This window comes from Urocitellus parryii, chromosome 16, assembly GCF_045843805.1.
Source record: "Urocitellus parryii isolate mUroPar1 chromosome 16, mUroPar1.hap1, whole genome shotgun sequence".
NCBI classification, from domain to species: domain Eukaryota; kingdom Metazoa; phylum Chordata; class Mammalia; order Rodentia; family Sciuridae; genus Urocitellus; species Urocitellus parryii.
In genome coordinates this window covers 24,857,652-24,884,121 of record NC_135546.1, presented here as the reverse complement: position 1 = coordinate 24,884,121, position 26,470 = coordinate 24,857,652, and the positions used below count along the sequence as shown (strand labels likewise).

At 31.9% G+C, this 26,470-nt stretch overlaps 1 protein-coding gene across 1 annotated transcript; it reads right to left on the bottom strand.

The window, feature by feature from the left end:
• Positions 1 to 270: 270 nt before the first annotated feature.
• On the bottom strand, positions 271 to 23,005 carry LOC144250570 (uncharacterized). The gene is given in 6 exon segments (XM_077793437.1): positions 271 to 324; positions 327 to 1,424; positions 2,606 to 2,751; positions 10,464 to 10,590; positions 16,636 to 16,702; positions 22,920 to 23,005. Coding segments are annotated over 6 exon segments (1,578 nt in total).
• Between the last annotated feature and the right edge of the window lie 3,465 nt (positions 23,006 to 26,470).

Sequence of the window (26,470 nt, the reverse complement as noted above, 5' to 3'; positions counted from 1 at the left end):
CTTTTCGCCCATTAGAAGTCTCTGGTGTTGACTAAGAAGTGACCTTCAATTAGAATCTTTGCTACATTATAGATATTTGTATGGTTTCTCCCTAGTATCAATTCTCTGGTGCTGAGTAAGGCATGATTTTTGATTAAACGCTTTGCCACATTCTTTACATTTGTACGGCATTTTTCCACTATGAAGCTTCCGGTGCCGAGTACGGTGTGATTTTTGATTAAAAGCTTTGTCACTTTTTTTCACATTTGTATGGTCTTTCTCCAGTATGAACTATCTGGTGTTGAGTAAGTTCTGAATTTGATTAAAAGCTTTGCCACATTTTTTTTACATTTGTATGGCTTTTCTCCAGTATGAACTCTCTGGTGTTCAGTCAGGTGTGATTTTCGATTAAAAGCTTTTTCACATTCTTTACATTTGTATGGCTTTTCTCCAGTATGAATTTTCTGGTGTTGAGTAAGGCATGATTTTTTATTAAAAGCTTTGCCACATTCTTCACAAATGAATGGCTTTTCTCCAGTATGAATTCTCTGGTGTTGAGTAAGGCATGACTTTTTATTAAAAGCTTTGCCACATTCCTCACATTTGTATGGCTTTTCTCCAGTATGAATTCTCTGGTGTTGAGTAAGTTTTGATATTTGATTAAAAGCTTTGCCACATTCTTCACATTTGTATGGCTTTTCTCCAGTATGAATTCTCTGGTGTTGAGTAAGGCATGATTTTTGATGAAAAGCTTTGCCACATTCTTCACATTTGTATGGCTTTTCTCCAGTATGAATTCTCTGGTGTTGAGTAAGGCTTGATATATGATTAAAAGCTTTGCCACATTCTTTACATTTGTATGGCTTTTCTCCAGTATGAATTCTCTGGTGTTGAGTAAGGCATGATTTTTTATTAAAAGCTTTGCCACATTCTTCACACTTGTATGGCTTTTCTCCAGTATGAATTCTCTGGTGTTGAGTAAGTTTTGATTTTTGATTAAAAGCTTTGCCACATTCTTCACATTTGTATGGCTTTTCTCCAGTATGAATTCTCTGGTGTTGAGTAAGGCATGATTTTTTATTAAAAGCTTTTTCACATTCTTTACATTTGTATGGCTTTTCTCCAGTATGAATTCTCTGGTGTTGAGTAAGGCATGATTTTTGATTAAAAGCTTTACTACATTCTTTACATTTGTATGGCTTTTCTCCAGTATAAATTTTCTGGTGTTCAGGAAGGTGTGATTTTTTATTAAAAGCTTTGACACTTTCTTTACATTTCCAGATTTTATCGCCAATATGATTACTATAGTGTTTAAAAAGGTTTGAGCAACACTTAAATACATTTTCATATTTCTTCAATTTGTAAAGCCTATTGTTTTTAGTAACACATAGGATTTGAGTAAAATATTTTTCACATTCTTTACTTATGGAGGATTTATCACTGCTCTGATAAAGAATTGAGGAATTTTTAAATGCTTTTACAATTTTTTTTAACTTGTAGAGCTTCCCACCAATATTAATTCTCTGGAGATCAGAAATTCTTGTAGTTTTATTAAAAATGATTTCACATACTTTATAGCTGTAATTTGTCTCTTGATTATAAAAGCTTGGATAAATAAATTTTGGGTATGGATTAAAAACTTTTTCACTTTTCTCATTGGAAAGCTCTTTTAAACGATGACATGGGTGATTTCTAGGATTTAAAAAAAGAAGAAAATTTTAATGACTTTCACAGAATTTACATTGTTTTACACCAAATTTATTATGCTGTGAATTACCTAGGGCAGAGACTGTCTACAGGTCCTAAAAGATTTATCATAAGTATAGGTCTCTCTGAGTATCACTGAGGGTGTTTTAAAAATTCTTTCTACTTTTAAATTAAGCAATATTATGTAAGTACAAATACTCCAACATTCATTATACTTCCATGCATTGTCACAAGGAGAAACTGTTCATTTCATCATTTTTGTAAAGTAACAGTCAGAGAGACTACTAAAACTCAGAAATTTCTTCTTTTCCTTGTCCTTCTTTTTCTTCAATTTGTCTAAAGAAATATTTGTGTATATTTACTCAATTGTGAATTTTAAATTATTCCAGTGACTAACTAAAGCATGAAATAGACTCCATTGCAAATTTTTCATTTTTTAGAGGAATGGTATAATTACAAATGCTGTTCAAATATACTTAAAAGCACACACAGGTCCTGAAATGTGAATGCCATATGTGTTCTTGTCTCTCTCCAGCTTAGCCAATGCCCCACATCCCTACAGTTCCACCTTTCTTCCAACACACTATTGTCTAGTTTTAATTTGTGGGGAATCCTGCAGGCACTGGGACATATTATTGCCCTGATGTGCCAGAGCATTCTTCATTAAGCCAAAGAGCAAACTTCATCTGAGCTGGGCTCCTCAACTTTCCAGCAAAAATATCTATCACTGAGGGTGTTTTTAAAATTCTTTCTATGTAACTAGCTCACTGAAATAAGTTAGAGAATACTTTTGTTTTGTTGAAAACATATTCCTTGAGATGCACAGATAAGTAGTCCTAGGGCCTCAGAAAAATCAAATGGCAACAGGATTTAGTTCATTAGGGACATGTATAGGATCCAGGAAGTCTCTGTTTCTCACACTTGGAAACTTTTTCTCATTCCACCCCAAACCACAAAAATACATAGATCTTTTGGGATATTCACTTGGAGTCTGGTCAAAATCCCTGTTGATATGAAAGATGAAGCAGTGCATGTCAGATGGAGCTGCTGAAAGATATCTATAAACTGTGCATGAAATTTAAAAAAAAAGCATGGAAGCCTTTAGGGGAAAAAGTCTGGTATCTGGGAACTCACAGTTGAAATCCAGCTGGTTTGAGACTATTCAGTACATGTTATATACTACCTAGTTTTGTCTAAATTAAGCATGGCACTGGAGATGGTATCATCCATTGGAGCGATATAGCCACTTAGCATCACAGAGATGGGTAAAACATGTAAGAATGCCAATCAACCTGTCTCAAGAAAGACTCTTCCTGTTGAAATCTTATTCCTACTTTGATGCACACTCCCTTAAATAAAGAACTGGAAAAATTATCTAGCAGAACTTATGTGGTCTAGAGAATCTATAAGATGTTTTACCGCTTTTAACATAAGTTCTTGCCTGGTCTTATATTCCTTTACTAATTATTTCAGATATTTATTTTTTTTTTCAGATGGCTCATCACCTTCCAAAAAAGAAATTTCTCAGGTGGGATGCTTGATGTCCCATGACATGGAGTAATTAGGCAAACTTATGAGCCATAAATACATTGATAACTACACAAAGACTGCTTCAGTTTGAGTTAAAATTATAAATACATATTTACAAGCACCTTTGACTCAAACTATCAAGTTTCAGGGAGAAGGTTCTACAAAGTGGGCTTCTGCAATGGTAGACAGAATCATGAAATGACAAAGACATTATAGATTTTTTTTTTTTTTTTTTACAGAGGAGAAGTTTAATGGTAAGCCATTCACATTCAAAGGTTGTCTTAAATCACCACTGTGGCTGCTTTACTTTTCTCAAAGGGTTATACAATTATTAGCTTAAGCCCTTCATTGTTCTTCATTTGCACAAGACCATCCATACTACTTCTATCTCAGGCTTGTTTTATACCTCTTAGCTAGATCCCAGAAAAGTGTCAGAAGCCTTTCACAATTCTCACAAGACCCTCATGTCTGCTTTTGGGGTGTGATTCCTGCAAGCCATTTGGGCTGTGGGCTTTCTGGGAGACTGTGCTAAAAGTTACTGGGACTTTCCTGTGTTTGGATTGTCACACATGACAGATGAGCTGTATGCTTATTTGATGTGTTTTAGAAAGATTCAACTGCTTCTCTTCTTTTTTTCTTTTTTTTTTTGCTTAATTATTATTACATTTAAAAGCAATACCTACCAAAATTTCACTGTAAGCACATTTAATTATTGAATTGTTCTTTTCAACAGAAATGTCTTACTAAGGCTTGTTTCAGCATTTTCTTAATCTGCATGTATTTCTTTTAAGTAGAAATGGTATGTACGTGTTTAAATTAGACAATTTGTCTATACTGTGTAGAAAATCTCTTTTTATTACTTTATAAAAAAGACAGATTAGAATGCTGCAACTTTAAATTAATGATCTGTACACTTTTCTCTAACCTGCGCTTATGTAGAGATTATTAAAAGTTTTAAAAACATAACTGACTATAAGCATTTTATAACTTTTTGATTTTTTTTCATTAAAATGCCTATTTCTATTCTAATTCTATTTCTAAAGCTGAGCAAACTGGTTGAGTCTTTATTATTCTAAAGGTATTTTTAAGATACAGCTTCATAATGCCCTGTAAACATTGTGTAAATGTAATTTGATACATGTTTTTTCAATTTAAAATATTGTGTATTGCAAGTGGTTTTACAAAAAATACTGAGTAGTAAAACTTTTACAATTACAATAGTGTAATTTAAAGTTTTAATGAAAGAAAAACTGAATGGCACTAGATGAGCAGTTAGTCTATTGAGATTTTTGTAATAATATAACCTGATGAACTTGTAATTTTTTGGATAAATAATTTTCATGTTTTTTTCCATTCGTTAAGACAAATTCTGAACTTCCCTCTCTTTCAATTTCAATTTCTTGTTTAAAACCAAGTATTAACTGTCCTGCTTTCCATACCTCTGATTTTTCAAGTTTTGCAAAATATATTGTATTTCTTGCTCTCCTGAAAATTCTTGGTTTTGATTAGAAGACATACCTAAAAAAATAATACAAAGTTATTTCACTTACTATGGTGAATAACTCTGCAATTATATAAAACTTTATCAAAGTGGGGGGGGGAATAGCCACAGAACAGTATGATTCAAGGTGATTATTACTCAAGAAATACATAGAATTTACTACAACATGATGACTAAAGCTTTGAGAATTTTGAAAATTATCTTAAGAAATTATAGCACCATAGATGAGGACAAAATGCAAACTGACTAATATTACTACAACAATGTCAAATCATATCCCTTCACTTCAACATATAAAGAATCCACCAATGACTCAAATGTTTCAGGAAATGAATATCTCTTATTTGTTTATTTACATTTTTATCTTTGGGGGGATTATTTCATACGAGAACACAGGGGTATTCTATCACCAAACTAGATCCACAGGCATTTCTATATTTCTATATCTATATCTATATACTTTTTTTTAAAGACAGTTTATGAAAAAGATGCTGAAATTTATTTTAAACTGGCATTCCACTGTCTCAGCTTTCCCATTATATGGAATTAAATTTATATATCATTGCACATCACCTTTTTTTGTTTACTTTGTAACTTCCAAATATTTTTGAAAATGACTATAATGATCTAATTGAACAGATTTTGAATAGAAATATCCCAATGAAAATAATAGCTCACACAATAAAAAGTGTAATCAACTCAAGCAAACAATGTAATACTAGTAATTGAGAGTTCAAAAATTGATGTTGTTAATTATCTAAGTAATGCCAGAAAACCACCTGAAATGTATTTAATAAACTAAATATAAATGTAGAAAATTGAAAAAAAAATAGAAAAAATAGCAACAGAAAAGTTAGAAATTATATAATAAAAATATTCTTTTAAAAACAATGTCTCAGGCTGGGGACACAGCTCACATGTTTGAATTTTTGCCTTACATGCAAACAGATGGGTTTAATCCCAGGCAAAACACACACACACACACACACACACACACACACACACACACACAGTCTCATAAATTAGAAATTTGAGGAAGAAAATATATCAAAGGCTAGAATTAATTAAAATACACATGTACTGCTGGAAGATGTGATACATGACTGTAATCCCAGTATCTGGGGAGACTGATGCAGGAGCACCATAAGTTCAAAGACAGACTCAGCAATGGTGAGGCACTAGGCACCTCAGTGAGATCCTATGTACTTTTATATAAATCCAAAGTAATGATAAAATAAACATTGAAGGTAATAGAATAAAATAATCACCATAAAATCTATGAAATACAAATTAAAGCAGTTTTTTTATAGTAGAAAAATTTATAAAAAATCAACAAAATTTGAAACCCACAGAAATAAGTTCTTTCTCATCAGAAATTTAAGTAAAAATAAACTAATTTGTAAAAAACTAAACAGAAAACAAAGTGATTAACAAGATTAAACCTAAAAATATATTAACTATGTCAGATGCAAATCTACATGTTTTCTTAAGATATAAGGTCACAAAAGTCTAAAAACAAAAAGATATAACAAATATTACATTCAAAATTGCAAAGGTGATAATAATTATATAAATGAGAGACAAAGTACAATATCATGTAAAGATAAATATGACTAATCACTGGAATACAATCATAGTCGAAATATTTGTAATTCCAATCATATTTTTTATATATATTAAGAATCACAGAAAAAAATTCAACAGCATAAAAAGCAACACAGTAACAGTAGGACACATCAATCCCCAGTTGATGTAAATAATAAAAAAAAATCATTGCATTAGTTCTCACGGAATGAAAAAACTTCAAAAAGCATTAAAAGCTAATTAGGTTTACAGAGGCAATCTTCTTTATAGTGTAGGAATATTGCTCCAAAGAGATCAGGTTAAAAATACAAAACAAATGTTAAATATATTAAAATATTGAAGTTGCTTTGTAACATAAAATAATAAGTTGGAAAGCAAAAGTGAAAGTGATATTCAAAATTTATGAATATGAGTTTAAAGACAAATTCAGCAATTAAGCAAGGCCCTAAGCAACTTACCTAGGCACTGTCAAAAAATAAAATATAAAAACAGCTGCCAGCTAGGCACAGTAATATACACCTGTAATTCAAGCAGCTTGAGAGACTGAAACAGCTGGATTGTGAGTTCAAAGCCAGCTTCATAAACAGCAAGGTGCAAAGCAAATCAAGGAGATCATGATTCTATGTAAAATTAAAAAAATGGGGCTTTAGATGTAGCTCAGTGGACAAGTGCCCCTGAGGTCAATCCCCAGTACCCTTCCCCCAAAACAGCTGTTGATGTGGCTCAATGGTTAAGCACCTGTTCTAAAAAAAAAGTGCCAGTAGCACTCCCAAAAATCTAAGAAGACTATGTAATACCAAACAATCAATATTATTTTTGTGTAAACAAAATCAGTTATTTGAACAATTCTTTAGAATATTCTTGGTACATCAATAACTACACAGACTAAAAAAATTTAAATAGTAATTCCTGATATAAAATAATAAACACTACAATATTCAATGGAATGCAATTAAATGAGAAAGCCATGGGTAATAAAATTGAAAGTATATCAATTAGCCCTCAACGTGATGGTCAAATCAAAATATATTTACAGACCTATTCTCATTAAACAACATTCAAAAGAGATCAATGTGGCAAGCAAATCAAATATCATTTCAAATGACTACATGAAGGCAATTTGGAATGAAAATGTTAGAAATCTTTTCAAAGATAATAAGCTATATAATATCTATAATGATCAACATTCAGGAGAGTATGTTAAGTAAAATAGTAATTCACACCCCCCCCCAAAAAAATACCAGGTAATTCTACTTCCGAGAGATATCTACTGTAGCCAAATATAAAGACCAAAAGGAATGACATTAGGGATAAAAAAAGTAAGGAAAAGGAGAACTTGTTTGAAGAAAAAATGTGATACAAAAAAATTTGAATGAACAGAACTGACCAGTAAATTTAAAATGTATAAGATAATACATTCAGCAAAGATATACAGTTTTGACAACAATTACATATTTGACAAATATCTAAAAGATAAAAGAATTGTAAACATCTTTATGGTACATTTAAAAAGCTAATGTCTTATTCCTAGACAAAAGAACAGATTTATATATGTAGAGATGATAAATATGCCATTAATTCTAGGTACTTTTAAGACTGAAATATGGAAATACAATTCCAACTTTTGCCACTTAGCAAGAGTCTATTTCAAACTAAAAGTCAAAAGGGGGTGATGATGTAGCTCAATATTCCAAGAACCTCTGTGTTCAATCTGCTGTATGTGTATGTGTGTATGTATGTATGTGTACATATGTATGTATGTGTGTGTGTGTATGTATGTGTGTGTGTGTGTGTGTGTGTATATATATATATATATATATATATATATATATATATATATATTGCAAACGTTAGATACATTACATGTTTAAACACAAAAGCAGAGTAAATAATCAAGGCAATATACAATCATATATAAAACAGGGGTAATATTTGTACTTGTAAGTAAAAGCATAGAAAACTTGATTGAAAATTGGCATATGGGTCACATGCAGTTTAATTTTACCTAATGTTGTCCTAAAGTGACAAGTCATAATAATTTCTATTCAATTATTACATATAGATATAAAAACAAAAACAGTATCACTAATGTGAGAAAACATAAGAACAACACTGAAGCTCTCTAAAGAGTGAGAGTCAAAAAAGACCCAAGAATTTGAGAAATGTTACCTACAATATTATGAATAATTGTATTACAATAGAAATCTTTCTTTTAATTTTTGTAGCTATAGATGGATAGAATGCATTTATTTCATTCATTTATTTTTATGTAGTGCTAAAGATAAAACACAATACCTCACATGTGTGAGGCAAGCCCTCTGCCACTAAACTACAGCCCCAGCCCTGAAAATTCTTCTTTAAACCACATTGATCAGCTATACTTACAGAACCACTAGGAGTAGGTATTGTGAAATACTGCTATTCATTACATGGCAGAAAAACTTTACAGAATATTCAATATAAGCATTCATATAAAGTTCTGATGAGAAAAATTTGAATGAATAAATATTTAAATTATATTAAAGAAACTCTCCTGTAATATTAATATCTTACAATAGTTTGCCTAGAGATATTTGGAAATGAGCAGATTTTCTATGGTGCCTCCAAATGCAAATAAATGCCAGGTTATGCATATCCTCACAGTCATTGGGGAATAATTTGTAGGGGTGACAAGACTTTGTTTCCCCACCTTAGAATGCCCTGCAACTTTCCCAAGGAACTAATCAAGTAATTAAATACATGTGCAATGTAAAGCTGCTATGGCAGTGCCCTGCTTGAAAAGGCTCTGCACCAGAGTATTATCAGCCTGAAACATAATCTCTGGCACACAACTCCTTGGAATAAAGAAACTCTCTTTTTAGACAAGCACAAAGGTTCACTGAGTCTAAATCTGTCCATAAAACAGTAAGCTTATACAATGGACTTTCTTGAGAGCTACACAAAACTCCTAACACTGCACATTGCAACTTAGTATGTAACTGATAAATAAGCTGCATAATGTTGCTAAGTTTGTAATCTGCCTAGTAATAAAGTGAACAGTATGTGCTAGTGATGCCAATGACCTAAATTAACCTGTGGATATAAATAAAGCTTGGCAGTTTGTCCTCTCTGTCACTATGCCACATTTCCTGTCACTTATCTGTGTCTTCTTTTGATTTTCTTTTTTTTTTAGAGAGAGAGAGAGAGAGAGAGTGGGGAGAGAGAGAGAGAGAGAGAGAGAGAGAGAGAGAGAGAGAGAGAGGGAGAGAGGGAGGGAGAGAGAGACAGACAGACAGACACAGAGAGAGAATTTTAATATTTATTTTTTTCGGTGGACACAACATCTTTGTTTGTATGTGGTGCTGAGGATCGAACCCAGGCTGCATGCCTGCCAGGAAACCGAGCTACCACTTGAGCCACATCCCCAACCCCTCTTCTTTTGATTTTCCTACAATATTTTGTTAATTGAAATGTAGGGAGATAAGTGAAGGACAAGAAGGAGCTTAAATAATTGATATGCATGGTAAACAGAGAGTATGAAATGCTCTTTAATGATTGCAACTGAAACAAACCTAGGTTTGAAAAAATATTTTCTGTCAGATTTTAGCTTATCAATTAAGATTTTTAAATGTGAATTCCTCTTTAATTTTGGACCTCTTATCTGTATTCTTTGCTTCATTGATTTCTACCTAATTTGATATGTCTACTGTCACTTTTCTCTTCAAATCCCAAGGTTATTTCATTGGAGACCAAGTGGTGACCAAAGATTACATAGAGACATCAATTTTTTTTTTTATGGAATATGTCACGTTTTGTTATTTTCTTGGTAACTAAATAAGTCTTTTTAATGTTACCCTCATTAGGAAAAAAAGAAAGAGAAAATCCTATAAGAGTCTACAAAATTATTTTCTCAAACATTTTTTTTCTAGACAAAAACACTAAAATACTTTGAAACCATTTTCATTCTCTACATTGTAATCACTACTTAGAAAAGATAAATTACACCTAAAAAGAAAAAATCTTTAACATTTTGTTTTCTACATAAACAAATGCCCAATCTTTGTACTAAAAACAAGAAACAAACTTTTTAATGAAGAATAGAAGCTACCATAAGATACTCTATAAAGTTAAAAAAATAAATATTGGTTTTTAATTAAAAATTCTGAATGAAATTTAGGCTCACCAATAAACAGTAGGTTTTTACAGATCTCTAACATCACATCTCCATATAAAGTCTGTTGAGAAGGGTCCAGGAATTTCCATTCCTCTTCTGAAAATTCAATGACCACATCCCTTAATGTCAATGGTTCCTGAAATAAAAATGAAGAAATACATAACACATAAACCATATGATTAATGACATAGTATTTAATTTCATACAAATTTTAATGAGAGTTAAAAGAGGTGGCTTTCACAAATGGTAGTGATGTCAACCATTCAATAAGATACATTTTTTGTGGTGCCCGGGACTGAACCCAAGGGTTTTTGCATGAAAGGCAAGCACTCTACCAACTGAGCTATATCCCCAGCCCCAATAATTCATTTTAAGCAGTAAAATTGGTGGATAACTTTGGTATAATGAAATCCAGCCAGCAGCACATGTAAAGAAAAACACTGAAACAAAAAAGGTGGGAAAAATCCAACATAATTCCAAAGGATAAATAATAGTTGCAATTAGTTATTGAATATTCAAAAGAAGAACAACCAAACAAATGAATGATACTTGAGATATGCATAGCAAAATTGTAAGTAATAACTATACTCAGATGACAGTGGTCACCTTAGTGTGTAGAAGACATAAGAGATCACTAAACACACACCAAAACTTTCAACAGTCCACATAATTATTTGAATGTTTATCTCCAAAGTTGTCTATCTTCTCATTATTTAAATATACCATAAATCTATACTGTATTTTAAAAATTACTTTTGCAACATCACAACTCACTTCTAAAACAAAAGAATAAAATTTTTAACTATCAAACTATTACAAAACACTTAGGTACTTGGGTCAACTTGAATCACATGGCACAAAGTTATAACAAAAAATAAAAATAAAAAAAGCAAATTAATTGAATAGACTATTAATCTCTCAGTTCATAAGGAAACTGACATATCAGGTTTAACATTCCCAGATTTGTAAAACCACTCTCACTGTGAAACTGTATCCTCACTTGGCTCATTTCAAAGTAGAAATTGAGTGAATACTAAGCAGTTAAGAAAAAAATTCTGAAAAGCTCTTGCACCCTAAATGCCTCTCTGACAGCTTGGAAATACTCATTTTACCAGGGTCTCAGTTATCACTAGTGAACAAACACATACATGAAATTAGTATAACATTCTGATCTGTGATGTCTTTCTTCTGATTCAGCATTATTATTATTTTTTTAATTTAGAGATTTAATCCAGGGGCACTCTACTGCTGAAATGCATTTCAAGAAGTTTTGATTTTTTTTATTGTGATAAATGGGCTTACAATGTTGCTTAGGGTCTCTGAATTACTGAGTCTTGAATCATATTTACTTTTATCCTACCTCATTTTTCCACATCACTATGATTACAGGTTTGTGCCACTTTTCCTGACTCTGCAACCACTTTTGATACCAAATGTGCAAACTTGCACAATAACCAATATTTCAACAACTAGTAGTCCAATAATTCAGTTCTGATACCATCTAGTACAGATCCCACAAGTTTGGTGTTTGCTACTATCAAATTTTACTAAATTAGGTGCCAGTTTCAAGCCCCAGAATAGAACAATATTCATATTTATAATTAATTTCCTATAAATTAGGGGTCTCTACATTTACTCACTCAAGTTAATTATTCTGATAAAAAAAGAACACTTATGTATACCAGCTTGTTATAAATTATATAAATCTGGAAGATAACAATTGAAACCTTACATAGAATCTAAAAAAAGTCAGAGGAAAATGGGACACTATGTAGGCCATTTGAGGAAATAAGTGGTTGAAGATATTACCTCCAATTTTTATGTTCTGCCATAGAAGAGCCCCTTTCCCAATAAGATTTAGAAGATTCTCACTATTTTAAATATGCTGATTCAGATACTCATTCTGAATATTCCCATTGTTTTACATAAAATAATATTTAATTGAACACTTTTACATTCAGGGGTAAGAACAAAATATTTGTTAAAAAAACAGGTTGGTATTCTTTAGATAATTTCCTTTATATGAAAATCTAAGAATACTGAGCCGTCTCATGGCAGTCCAAACCAACATACACACAATTTTCTTAAAACTCCTAAGTATTCATTGGCTTCAGGGAAAAGGATACTTCATTTGGAATTTTGATTTTTTTTTTTCTTTTTGGTACAGGGGTATTCTACAACTAAGATATATTCTAGACCTTTTATTTTTATTTTTTTTTTTGAGACAATCTCTCACTAAGTTGCTACACTAAGCTTCAGCTTTGATCTTACTTCCTCAACCTCCAGGTTGTTGTGATTACTGGCATGTCACAATATGCCCAGAAAGATATGAATGCTCTTACTTCCTTTTGTCCATTTTCATTTCACCTTATTTATTTGCTATTTCTTCTAAAAAGAAACCCTTGACAGCCTAAGATTTTGGATGCATCCATATCTTATATTTGATAAATTTGAAGTATTGCAAAATACATTGAGAAAAACAAAAGCTGCTTATTACCTATCTCTGATTTTTTTCCAATCTGACATTCTAGAAGTAGCTCTACAGCAATAAAAATTATAGCCACAGATAGAACGAAGATCTCACTTAACCTTCAATGATGTTCTTTTTCAAGCTCAAAAAATTACCTTAGTTTGAATATAATTTTATTTGAAATTTGCCTCTATCTTTTCTCTTTGGCAACTTTTCTTAATCTTTCAAATATTAGTGATGAATTGCATTTTATAGGAAATAAAAATATTAGACTAAGTGAGACATGCTAAACCCACCATCCTATTTATTGAAATATTTAGTTACCACCCCAAACCTGAGGCATTACATTATGTCTTCCAATTAGCATATACTGAGTTTTTCCTTGAAGACGTCTGCATAAACACACTAGGTTTTTTCTTTTTTTTTTTTTTTTTTCTAAGTCCTTATTACAGATTATTCTCCTTTCAAATTCTGGCCCCTTATACTCAATCTTCCCTACATCATTAAGAAAAAGGAGGACCAAAATCATATTTCCCTTTCTTTTCAGTTACAGAATCAATAGATCTGAGCAATAATGTGTTTCTGCGGAGTTGAACCTAACTTTTGGGGAAAATAATATTAATATTCCAATATCTGAATTATTTAGATGAAACCTATAAAGGATATTCCTATAATCTCTAGAGTATCTAGAGTATCCAGCTAGTCCAACAAGGTGTTCCATTCCCTGACCACAAGCTGCTCTGTAGGAAGAGAGGATTACACACAGGTTCGCATTCTCTAGGTAATTCAACAAATATGGAACCTGTGGACACCTTGGGTCAGCTTCATGTAATTTTTACCCCATAGCCACTCAAAGACATGGCAGATGCTGAAGAGACATCACACTCTAAACTTTCTTAATGGGGACCTAAACTTGCTGTCTATGCTTATGAAAGACAAATAAACAAAAGTTCAAAGATTTTTTTTATTTTAATATCAAGGATAAAAGTCAGCAGTGCCTACATACTGAGCATCATTCACCTCCCCTTTATATTTTTTATTCTCAATATATTAATTCTCTCACATCAGCCTATTAAAATGCTGAGGTTATGAACTTGCATCTTCACACCTGACATTAGGTACAAATATTTTTTAAAGAGTTTCATGTTATAATAACATGTTCCTCTCATGTAAAAGTACAAGCACACAAATGCACACACACACTCACTTTTTAAAATTCCACACAAAACTAAGAGAAAAAAATGAATTAAAACTCTGTGTAATTTGAAATATTCCAGGGAACAATACTTCATTATATATCGCAGAGAAAATATGGCATTTAGGAAAATCATGCTTGCCTACATTGGAAGATGCACTTAAAAAAGTGGGTGCCCCTGATAAGGAAAGAGAAACTGAAACTCCTTTGACCTCAAATCCTCTCAAATATGAATTATTTATATGAGTCAAAATTCTCATGTCCTTATCCTGTATTTAATAACCACTCTGAAGGGGTGTAGGTAAGAAAGTACAGAGCTGGTTTCAGGCCAGACACAGGTCACCATTCAGAGGACAAAAAGTAGAATCCTGACTGTCAACCCCATTCTTAGGGACAGATGTGGCAGTATATTGAGCTCTATCAAATTTAGACTAGGGTGAAAAGATTACAAAGGTGACCTTAGGAAAGTGCAGGTTCTCACAATTAGTTATGAATACTTTTACTCAGCCCATTTGTTTTTATTTTATAATGTCCAGCACTGAAGACTTCTTATTTTTAAATACTCTAGACCCTGAAAGTCAGAAGGAAAGGGCCCATTACAGAGCCACCCAGGCATCCAAAAACCTAGAGATGGATCAAGAGATTTGCCTGAGACAGAGATGAATTGTTTCCCAGATTTTGAAGACTTAACTCTTTTCTTTGGTTTTTCCTCTGATTCAATAATTATCACCTCAATCATTTTTATTTTATAATTTTGTACCTGAATAGAAAAATACCATGCTTAGACCCCTGTGCCTGAGAGTGTAAGGTGAGTAATTTCAATTCAGGCTGTAGGACCCCAAAATAACAAAACATTAATTATATTCCTTCTCAGACAGAGCTTGCTATGTGCAAGAATACCTGGCCATAAAAGGGGACATAAGTATTTAATGTTGAATATAATTTTATATCAATTATCAATGACAGTAATACCAATGACAGATTCACAAATGCAAATAATAGAGTGAGAATTACTTTACATTTTTGGATTTCATAACCTTCATACTCTGGCTAAATAACGCTTTTTGTTTGTTTGTTTGCTTTTGTTCCAGAGACAGACCCCAGGGATGCATTACTGAGGAACATCTCCAGGTCTTTTCAATTTTTTTTTTTTTTTTGCCAGAATCTCACTAAGTCTTTCAGGCTGTCCCTAAGCTTATGATTAACTTTCTTTAGTATCCTGATTCACCAGCATTATAGGTATGCAACAACACACCCAGCTCATGTTCAGAAATTTTGAAGCAACTAAATTTTAGAAAAAGTAGATAATCTTCTACAGCATCATAGTTGGAAGAAATAAAATGATAAATATATGTGAAACTGAACTTTTAGGGTTTGTAAGGAAAACAAATAAAACAAATAATTATACGAATGTATAAATAAATTCCTATAAAATCTTATAACTCATAGGTTATTACAAATAATTGGTACTTTATAATAATTTAAGTTATAAAATAATGAAACATTATATTATATAATAAAATCATGCTTATAATTTCTAAGTAATTTTTAAAAATATTTTTAACCCAAATATCCATAATTTTATCATTCCAATATAGAAACAATGAAAATTGTTAGTTAACTACATGTATTTTTATTAATTTTTCAAATCTCACACTTCTTTCTACTTCTAATACTTCTCAATGAAGATCAACCACATTCCTAGAACTCATTAGCACATGTGACAAATGGCTGTCACATCACAAGTGTATATCTGATATGCTGTGATTCTCTGGACTGCAGATAATTGAATGACTAAAACCCTCCTTTCTTATTAGAGGTAAGGAAATATGTCTTCCTTAACAATATTTCTCCTTTAAACCAAATGAGAAAGAAATGGTATTTTTAGACCCAGGAGTGTGCTATAAGGTGAGAGTTGCCTAAGGCAGGCCATTCTTCCAAACTGAAAACTGTTAAGGTCAGTAGTCTTTTCATATATTAGACAGAAAACAAAGGATGATGCAAATCCAGGGAAAAGTGTCCTCGTGTCTTCATATCTGTCTACACCTAGACACTGAAATTTAGTTGTGAACAAAAAGATCAACTTTTTGTTTGTTTTGCCATTAGGCCTTCATCCTAGTGATCCAGCTATGGTTGTCTGGTTTATATTTGTGCAGATTATGCTCTGAGTTAAAGTACTAATAAAATTTTCATGTCTACATGAATTTTGGCATTATTCAATATAATTTTATAGGACTTTCAACATCAAAAAAAATAAATTAGTACATTTTCCAAGCCTAAATCTATGCAGTTAACTTGAAATTAGCATGTTTTGAATTCTGGCTTCCTGTTTCTATTAAATGTATTTAAGCTATTAAGTATTAAAAAGCTGTTAAGTATCACAAACTACCAGCAAACTAATTCATGATTCAAATGAGCAGTTTATGAGCAAGCCAAATTTGGACTCGGTTTATCTGGGCTATTCTGATTTCAGCAGATACTTTACAAGTGCAAGCTCAGCTATTTGACATGGTTACCCTGTTTCTGGAAGAGAGATGGCTGTCCACTCTGGTCTTTTCATTCTCATCCACATAGCCTCTTCTCCTTCATAAGCCTAATATGAGCTTCTTCTTCTCAAGATGATGAGGTTTACAAAGACAAAAACAGGAAGAATTCAAGACACTTTAGATCTAAGCACAATACCAGTACATTTGCATTTTCTCTCTCTTCTACTTGGTGTAATATAGTAGCCATTTTTAAATTCACATATTGGCAAAGAGATACTGCCTCTTCATAAGGACAGTTATAAAAGAGTATTGCCAATTACTGAGATAGATACAGGGAAGGATATGGAACTGGAGATATTTTTGCATTTTATGCTTTTTCTTTTCTTTCAGAAAACAATTTTTATTTTTATTCTAAATTAATAAAACTTTACAATGCCACAGGTACTAAAAGGTTATTCAGGTTTTAAACTTAGAAACACAACAGCCTGCCTTAAGAATTCAGATTTTCCCCAGGACACAATAATCATGAAACTTTTCTAGGGCTCTTGATATAGTTCAATTGAATGCAAAAGACTGTGGGTTTAATTTCCAGCACCAAAAAATAATCATAAAAAACTTTCTAAGAATTAAGAAACTGAAGAATTACACCTATGCTATTGAAGCACAATATCATTTACTATTTTTTTTCCTATTCAAACACTTTTAAGAACATTCAAGTTTGTGTGTGTGTGTGTGTGTGTTTAATAGGGAATAATTTGGGAAAATCAATTTGGACTCTGTTTTGAAAATAAAGCTAAATGATTCATTTTTATTTTTCATCATGAGATAATAGTAAAAATGTGCATAACACACAATGTATCTTCAACTTAGTTTATTCTCTTTTTTTGGTTTTCATAGTCTACTTATGATTTTTAACCTAGAAGAAACTTAGATATTATTTTTTATAAAAAAGTTTCTTAATATAAAATCAAGAGAACAAGATAGGTATACTGAAAAAATATTTCCTCCTCAAGAAGTTTGACTAAACACCTGGAGATATAAAAAAAAATTCTTTGATTTTTTTTTCAACATGGCAAATCTCTTCTCTATATACCCCCACATGAAAGGCTGAAGTGGACAACACCACACAACACACAAGGAAACTACACAGAGCTAATGTGTTTTCAACTATGAACCAATGGTTCCTAGTTCTGGCTAAACTGTACAATCACCTGAAGGGCTCCTTAATTTCCAAAAACAAAAATAAATAAATATTGCATTAAAACAATGTAATCCATATCCCTGGAGAGAAACCCAGGCATGTGTGTCTTTGAAAGATATGGAATAAATTACCATGTGTAGTAAATACAAAAAAAAACTACTACTTTAAATTAACATCTTTTGATGAATGAGTTGCAAAGACATATAAGATATGTGCTCATGACTTTGGCCACCCAATTTCTCAGTATTTTTTTGTTTGTGTATTTTTTTAGCTATGAAATATACTTGTGATAATCAACTAACAAATTAAAAAATCTTATTTTTCAATCAAAGTTCTGGAGATTATTGTTGATAAATGCTTGTTGTTATTCCTTTATGTTTGAGGTGCATGAGCACATTATGGCAGAAGCCAATGGCAAACAGAATAACCATATGTCAACAATTCCTTTCAAGTACATACTCTACAATGAAGTAAACAATTCCAAATATGATTTATTTTTGCAAAGTTTCCACTAAATAAAACACCCTTGAAAATAAACCTTAAATATATGGACTATTATTGGACAATTATTCAAACCAGAGTGCCTCTATTATATTATTGATATCCTTTGCACACACTGAACATTGATATTAATTTTGCCAATTCAACTCAGTTAAAAATTACTGGGAATACACCAGGCACAGTTTTAAGTGCCTTGATTATGAACCACATCATTTTTTCAAATAATTTAACTGGAGAAAATTATTTTAAAAATGTGTTAATCCATGTGTTGTGCTGCATGCCAATAATCCTAGCAATAAATGTGCCTTATGCTTTTGGATTGCAAGTTCAATGACAGAATTCATAACATAGTATGGTGTCATTTCAAAGAAAAAAAATTATATTCACAAAGTGAATATTTCACCAGTGAAAAAATATATATATTCTCCACTGGTATGTGTGTGTGTGTGTGTGTGTGTGGGCATATGTATTTGGTGATACTTCCATCCTCTGTACTGAGGGAAAAAAGTGAATAAAAAAATAATGTTTATGATATGGGTGCTGAATTAAATAAATAAATAAAGTTTCAACCAAGTGTTAGAACATGGATAAATGCTTGAGAATGATAAAATATTAAAATAGAAAAAAAAAACAATTTGAGATTTATACCAAATCATAAATTGTTACTAGTATTCTGAGAAGCATAATTATTTCAGAAACATAACTTTTAAAATTTTCATTAAAGTATGATGCACATATAAAACCACATAAGGCATTTATGTAAAGATTCAGAAGTTATTCAAAAGTAAACACATTTTGAATCAGCCTCACTGAGGACACTTGAAATCAGTTTTTTCATCTACTATCCCAAAGAGCAAAAAGGTTCTTAATAACTAGCATGGGAATGTTTTATTACATGAATGTAAAATGTATTATTACATAAATGTAAAAATGTGTCTTAAAAAAGTAAATATTTTACCAGTTACCCAGATTTAATACCTATGTATTATATGCCATTTTTATTTTTTCTATGCTTCTACCCATTTTACAACATAGGCCAGCCATCCTCCTTGTATATTTATTTTTTGGTGAGGTCATAAGTACATACCTTGAATGTCATAGAAACACACTATACAGTTGTAACAAATTAGAATGTTAAAACCTTCACTGATTTTAGGCAAAGAGTATTTACATCATTGCTTCCCCCCCAAAAAAAAAAAAAAAAAAAAAAACATTTTCTTTTACATGCAACTTTGTTTTCCCCAGAATGATGTTACTGGAATTTATTATAAAAACTATAATTTTATGTTGCCTAGCGTAATGCAATATAACTTAAATACAGCTGCTGTAAGTGTCAATAAGCATATGTGCATCAGTAAAGTGTTCCTTTATATTGATGACTGATTTTGTATTTTATGGATGCACTACAAAATTGTTCATTTCAACATTCAAGAACATTTGAGTTATTTCTTATTTTGGACCATTAGGATGAGTGGGGCCATCAATAATTTAAAAAAAATAATTATTCCACACAGCTTATTCTTTCCTAGTGTTTCAATGAGAATATATTTTATTTGTACTGGTTGCTAAAAAAATTATAATTTCCACTTTATCATTCCCATTTAATTAGAGCCAATATTATATGAGTTTACTAAATAAAAAATAAAAACCTTACCACACTCTTTATTTTCTTGTACCCTTTGTGCATGTATGATAAATGTTTATGTACACATTATACATCCCAAAATACATTGCATAATTTTTGTACAAAATAACTATAGGTTATTTTAAAACAAAAAGAAACAAGTGTCAATCTTAAGGTTACTAATATATGTTAGCCATGGAGGTATACACCTATAATTCCAGTGACTTGGGAGGATGAAGCAGGATGATCACAAGGACAAATAGTGCCTCTGCTATTTAGCAAGGCTCTAAGTCACTCAGCAAAACACTGTCTCTAATAAAAATATAAAAAGGGCATGGGAGCACAGGATTTGTCCTAGTGCTTAAGTGTACCTAGGTTCAATCAATGGTACAAAAAATAAAAGATTTCTAATATATTACATAATTTAGGCAGTGTGATAAAACTTTGACAATAATACAGCACATACAGAATTTAATAGATAATACTGATAAATTATAAAAATATTATTAGTAAAATATTGGCTGCAATATTAATAGGTATGTAGTATTTGGTAAATTTTCTTTCTATGTACATATATTTGTAAGTATAGATTTTTAATATCACTATTTATAGGTTGAGGTACCATTTAAACAACAGAATATAGTATTCTTTTATATTGATTCTTTTATGTTTTACAAGACACTTTTTCTCAGCTTTTTAAAGTTTTCAGGAAAGTGAATTCATAAACGGTTTCAAAGTCACTGAACACTACACAATAAGGAGTATAGAGATCCTTTAATACCCCTGGTAAAAACTCTAAGACACATTAGAGATGAAAAACAGTTCTATGTGACCATTCTGAATTTAAGTCTTCACTCTCAAATTTTTAGGTACACAATGACAGCACACTTTAGATAACATTCAGCCAGAAATTCACCATATTAGTCAGAAGCCCAAGTGCATATCCTTTGTTGATTTTTCCATTTTATCTAATTTTTTTTCTATTTTTACACATTTCATTTATGGTGACCTTGAAAACATCTACTTTGTTTTTAGCTCTCTTATAACTCATTTAGGGAAAAAACAAAATTAAATAGCAAGAGACACAAGTAAGCTGCTTGGTATATACCTTACTTTTACCATATTAAAAATGTTGGTTTGAATCTCAAAAATCTACAATTCAGAAACAAAACAAAACAAACAAACAAACAAACAAAAACAAACAAGACCACCACAGAGACACAAGTACATCCACTCAGTGAAAGAAATGAAAGAAACATGAACCAGTAAATTTTCTGTTCTCAATTAAGTAGGTGACAGAAGGAAAGAAGAATTCCTCTAATTTTTAAAAATAAAAACATATTTTCAGGAAGTTTGTCAGAATCAGCCCTACACTTTTGAAAACTGCAAAAATAAAATATATTAAAAAGTATTTCAGAAAAAATATTTTATAAAGAATAAGTAATGAGAAGTTATATAAAAGACAGAGTTACATCTGCAGTAAGCAGCAGGTAAGATATTAAATAAATAAATAAATAAATAAATGAAATACTGAAGAATTTCAATTACCAAGCTCATCCTGTTTCTGAAAATATGCTAGGCAGCTTTCAATTAAACTTGTAAATATATAAAAACAACCTGAACAACCAGTATTTATATTTGATACCTACCACTTTAGGAGGATTCAGTTTGGTTACATTGTCAATTAAACTTGCAAAAAAATCCATAGATTCCTATTGCTACTAAAAGAAATAATCACAAATATAACAGCTTAAAATAATAAAACTCATTCTTTTATAGTTATGTATGTTTTTATTATCAAAAGAGAGGATTAATAACAAATTTTAGCAAAGACACACTCCTTCAGGAACTCTGGAAGAAAATCATTCCAGCTTTTAATGGCTATTGTATTTTTTCTGTGGTTACAAATGTTTCCCTTCTCCTAGTAGTGATACAGCCTTCAAAAGAATAAAGAGAGACCACACACACACACACACACACACACACACACTCACACTCGCACACACACGCACACACACACACACACACACACACAGAGATAAAGAGAATGGTGCTGTCATAAAAAGTTACAACATTCAAGCCTCATAGACTCTGAAAACTACAGTAACATAGATATTAGTTCCTCCATTAATTTTATTTGTATTCTTGCACAGAGTATTTGACAGGATGACAAAAAATAAAATTTCAAGCACAGTGGATGAAGGAAGAAAGTGGACACTGATCCAGGAGAATGTAGCAAGACAGGTTAATTATGCACAAAACTGACTATGACAGATTAAAATGTGACATCATACACTGTCTCCAGATGCAGAGCAGAGGACAGAGCTGTGTACAGAATTGAAGTCTTATTTATTTTTTCTTGAAAACCTGTAAACCCACTCAATTACATGGAGCTTTGGATTATTCCAACTAATACACTATTTATACTTTCTGCTTGTCCTTGGTCATCCTCTTAAAATGAATGTACATGGTACTTATTTGAATACTGGGAAAAGAGAAACTATATCAGTGACATATATTACTCAATTTTTAAGACCCTTTCCTGTTTAATTTCATTAAATGGATTTATGTGAAGGCCAATTTTTAATATTGTAGATGAGGAACACTCAGGTATCCAAGCTGAAATATAAAGTGAGAGAAAATACTTGCAAAGTACATATGTAGCAAAAAGTTGATATGACAGAATGAAAGTGGTTTATATTTGTGAGGAAAAGAAGGCATACCAAAAGACTAGGTTACAGTCAAAATATTTCTAAATTCACTTAATTAAAAGAGGAAATATTAAACCATTATGTAAATTTACAAAAAGGAGTATAAATAATGACTATTGAGACAAGTTTACAAAAAATGAAATTCACTATTGCATATCAATCAGGAAGGAGAACATGAAATAGAAAGGCAAAAAAAAATGACTGAAATTACAAGCCTTGTGGAACATTGATTTGGTACTGCCTACATAGGTATATTTCAATGAGTCATCAGTTCTACCTTTGGAAACCAAAATATTCTGAATTTTCCAACAGGTTACTGCCGCTGCTGTTTTCATCATGAAAATACACTGCTTCTGCCGCCATCTTTCACTGTCCAGGTTCTCTAAGTCAGGGCCCTGGTTACCAAGATTCCCATGAGCCCATGCCCAGTCCCAAAACAATGTCAGAGTAAAGCATAAGGAATGTGGCATCCTTGAGAATCAAGGATCTGAATGTGGCACAATGAAAGAAAAAGCAAATTGGAACAAGTAGAAGAAAAAATGGTGAAGGACTAAAACAATGGATCTAAGGAGGATGAAGAAACTGCTAACTGTGTATTAGATAAGAAAAGAGGTTGATCCCTATGGGGAAAATGACAGGATATACTGTGGCAGCTGGATACTTACCCCAGTGGCCTCATATTTGTACATTCCTGAAAACCAGAATGCTGTAATCAAACAAGCATGCCACACACCTGGCTTCCTGCTCTTAGCACTTTACCAGAAATGTCACTCTCATTTTTTTCAAGACTTTGAATTTATCCCTCTCCAGGCACTGCTCATCCAACTTAAATATGCTGGTCCTCTACTTCTAAACCTGTTCTGTCTGAGCTCCCTCAGATTGACTCCAGTAACTCATACCTAATCTTTTTTTTTTCTTTTTCTTCAAATCATCCCACCAATCTTTATACTCAGGTAACCTCTCAGAACTGAACTGTTAATGCTCCATCCCTGACCTTTTAAGCTACCCCTCTTTTTTATAACTCCTGGATCACCCTCCTATTTGCACCACCAAGAAAAACCTTCAGGCATAATTGGTGTAAGATTTTGTTTCCTACACAATGAGACCATGTATCAAAAGAAAATATTTTTAAAAATCTAGGATGTTGTTCAGGGGTTAAGTGCCTCTGAATTCAATCCTCAGTGCCAATAAAAGAAAGGGAAAAGACTTCAATAGCCACCTTTTAAAAGGAAACATAGTGTTCAATAAATATAAAAATAGCTCAATAGCTTTAGAAATTTGAAAATGGGAATTAAAATCATATCTGTGGCAAAAAATTAAATAGTATAAGTAAAAACATGGAGCAAGTAAATTCTCAGGAACTAAAGAGAGAGTAAAAATTTTTATTTTTTTAAGAAATGGCTATTCAAAATACATGTTTATTCCCTAGCAGAAGCATATGTTCATTAAAATTACTGCATATCTGAACCATAATAACATATACGGATATGGCTGCATTGGTCCAAACAGGTGAAATCCAGGACATGGAGAAAAAGCAATGTACATTGAGAAAGATATAACAAGAATAGGGTTAGAAAGGCAAAGGTAATACAGTGAGAAAAATGATTTTCAAAACCCATTTTCATCATTATACATCCAGTTTGACAAATATGTGAGTCATCACATAATTTTATGTAGATGTCACATACATGTGTTATTTTGCATTCATGCAAGTATAAAAATATATAGAGTTTGAGAAAATAAAAATATACAAAACAACATAAAGACTTTATCATACACATCATTGTGTACATGGTAAAACTGATCATTACCAAGATGCAAAATTTCCCCTAAATCTACAATATCACTTCACTAAAATATTAGCATATTTTACTTTTAATGAGAGAAGTGACCAGAGAAAAAAATTCTAAAATTCATCTGGAATATTACATGTTATATATGAAACCAGCAACCCACAAATTCTGAATTTAAAGAAGAACTTATTTTACAATAATGAAAAACAAAATCCATAGATGAATGTGTATGTATGTAAAACATTATGTATACTTAATAGGAATTGAAAGGTCAACATAAATCTAAACACCTCAAAAACAACATCACATGTGAATGGTTGACATGGCCAACCTGGAGAAAGATCGACTTGGGAGCAGAATTCACTGGTATAGTTTGTGTACAATCTGTAAAACACATGATTACAATAATAGCCCAATGATAAAAGGCATACATTAAGTGAGGGCAATGTTGGGAATATAAATAAGTAGTAGCTCCTGACTCACTTTCCATTAATGAATACATTAAATGGAAATATTACATTTCAAGTTCCTCTTAGGCAAAGTAAAAAAATGAGTTGAAAAATTTATATAAACTGTACAACTTGGAAAATGTCTACCCTTTGATGATCTTAAAAAGCTAAGGTAGGCTTTGATCTCAGTCCAGTCTTAGGCAATGTGCTATGTAATTGGAGCAGAATTACCACCAGCTAGTAAAACCCCAAGAAGAGGAAGATTGGGATGATATATATCACCCTACATCTAATCTGTGCTTTAGATCTTAATTTTGCTTGTGCTGAAGAAGGATTCTCACATTAATACAACTAAGAATACAGAAAAAAAATAATAGCTATTTATGTTCTTCCAAGGGCTTCCATGGGCTTAAGACACTGGGATTGGGACAGAGAAGTTAAATCACAAATAACTTGGTTTATGCATTTATGGGTGTTCAGCACACAAAGAGCTCCAGTCTTCAGCTTGCCCCTCTAAAAATTCCATGACAGCCAATTTTTCCCAGCAGGAATTTTTGTCTTTATTGACTGATGTAATATCTCAACATCTTCCATTCAATGGAAGAAACTAGTTACCTCACAAATAAGAAAACACTGTAGAGAAAAAAAAGTAGGAGACTTAGGCAGAGGACCCCAAATAAAAAGCCATTCTATATGCTCAAGTTCTGGGAATGAAGCTTACTGATCATAGGCAAATCTCCCCTAGATAACAAAATATTTTTTTTTTCCTATTGATTTGCAAGCATCTAAATGGGCTTCTAAAATCCCAAGCAGTAGTTCAGATAAGGGGTTATAAAGCACATATATTTGTTAATTCCCAGAGAAGGTTTCCACACACTCTCTGTGGATACTTGACAAACTGGACTCCACAATCTTCCCTGACATATTTGATGAGAAAGTCAAATAGTGGACAATTGTATACTGAACACAGGTGTTAGAGTAGCTTTCATCACCAGTAACTGTTGCACATGCCTGTAACCCTGGCAGCTTGGAAAGTTGAGGCAGGAGGGCCTCGAGTTCAATGCCCAGACACAGAAAAAGTGAGGTACTAAGCAACTCAGATGCTGTCTCAAAATAAAATACAAAATAGGGCTGGGGATGTGCGTCTGATTTAAATCCCAAGTGCCTACCTCCCAAAAAAGAGAATAGTTTTGTCAATAATCTAATACCAAACAAAGAGTCAAGAAACTATGGATATGGAAAAAAAGAAAACCCTTGCACTCTGTTGGTGAAAATGTAAGTTTAAAAAAGTCACTTGTGAAAATAATGTAAACTCCTTGAAGTATTTAAGACAGAAAAAAACATAAAACATGGTTAAATTAATTCTGGATATAAATTCAAGGAGTTAAAATGAGTAAGTAAAAGAAATGACTGCATGCCCATTATCATGTAGCAGTATTGCCAATAGTCAAAGAAAAAAAAAAGACTTAAGTGAAGGGTGTCTCAGGAGATTTATTTCAGGTGCAGGGCATCCAACTACTCTCCAGATAATCTCCACACAACATTTCAGAGTGCTTCTCCCTTTCCAGTGTACACATACGGACTCA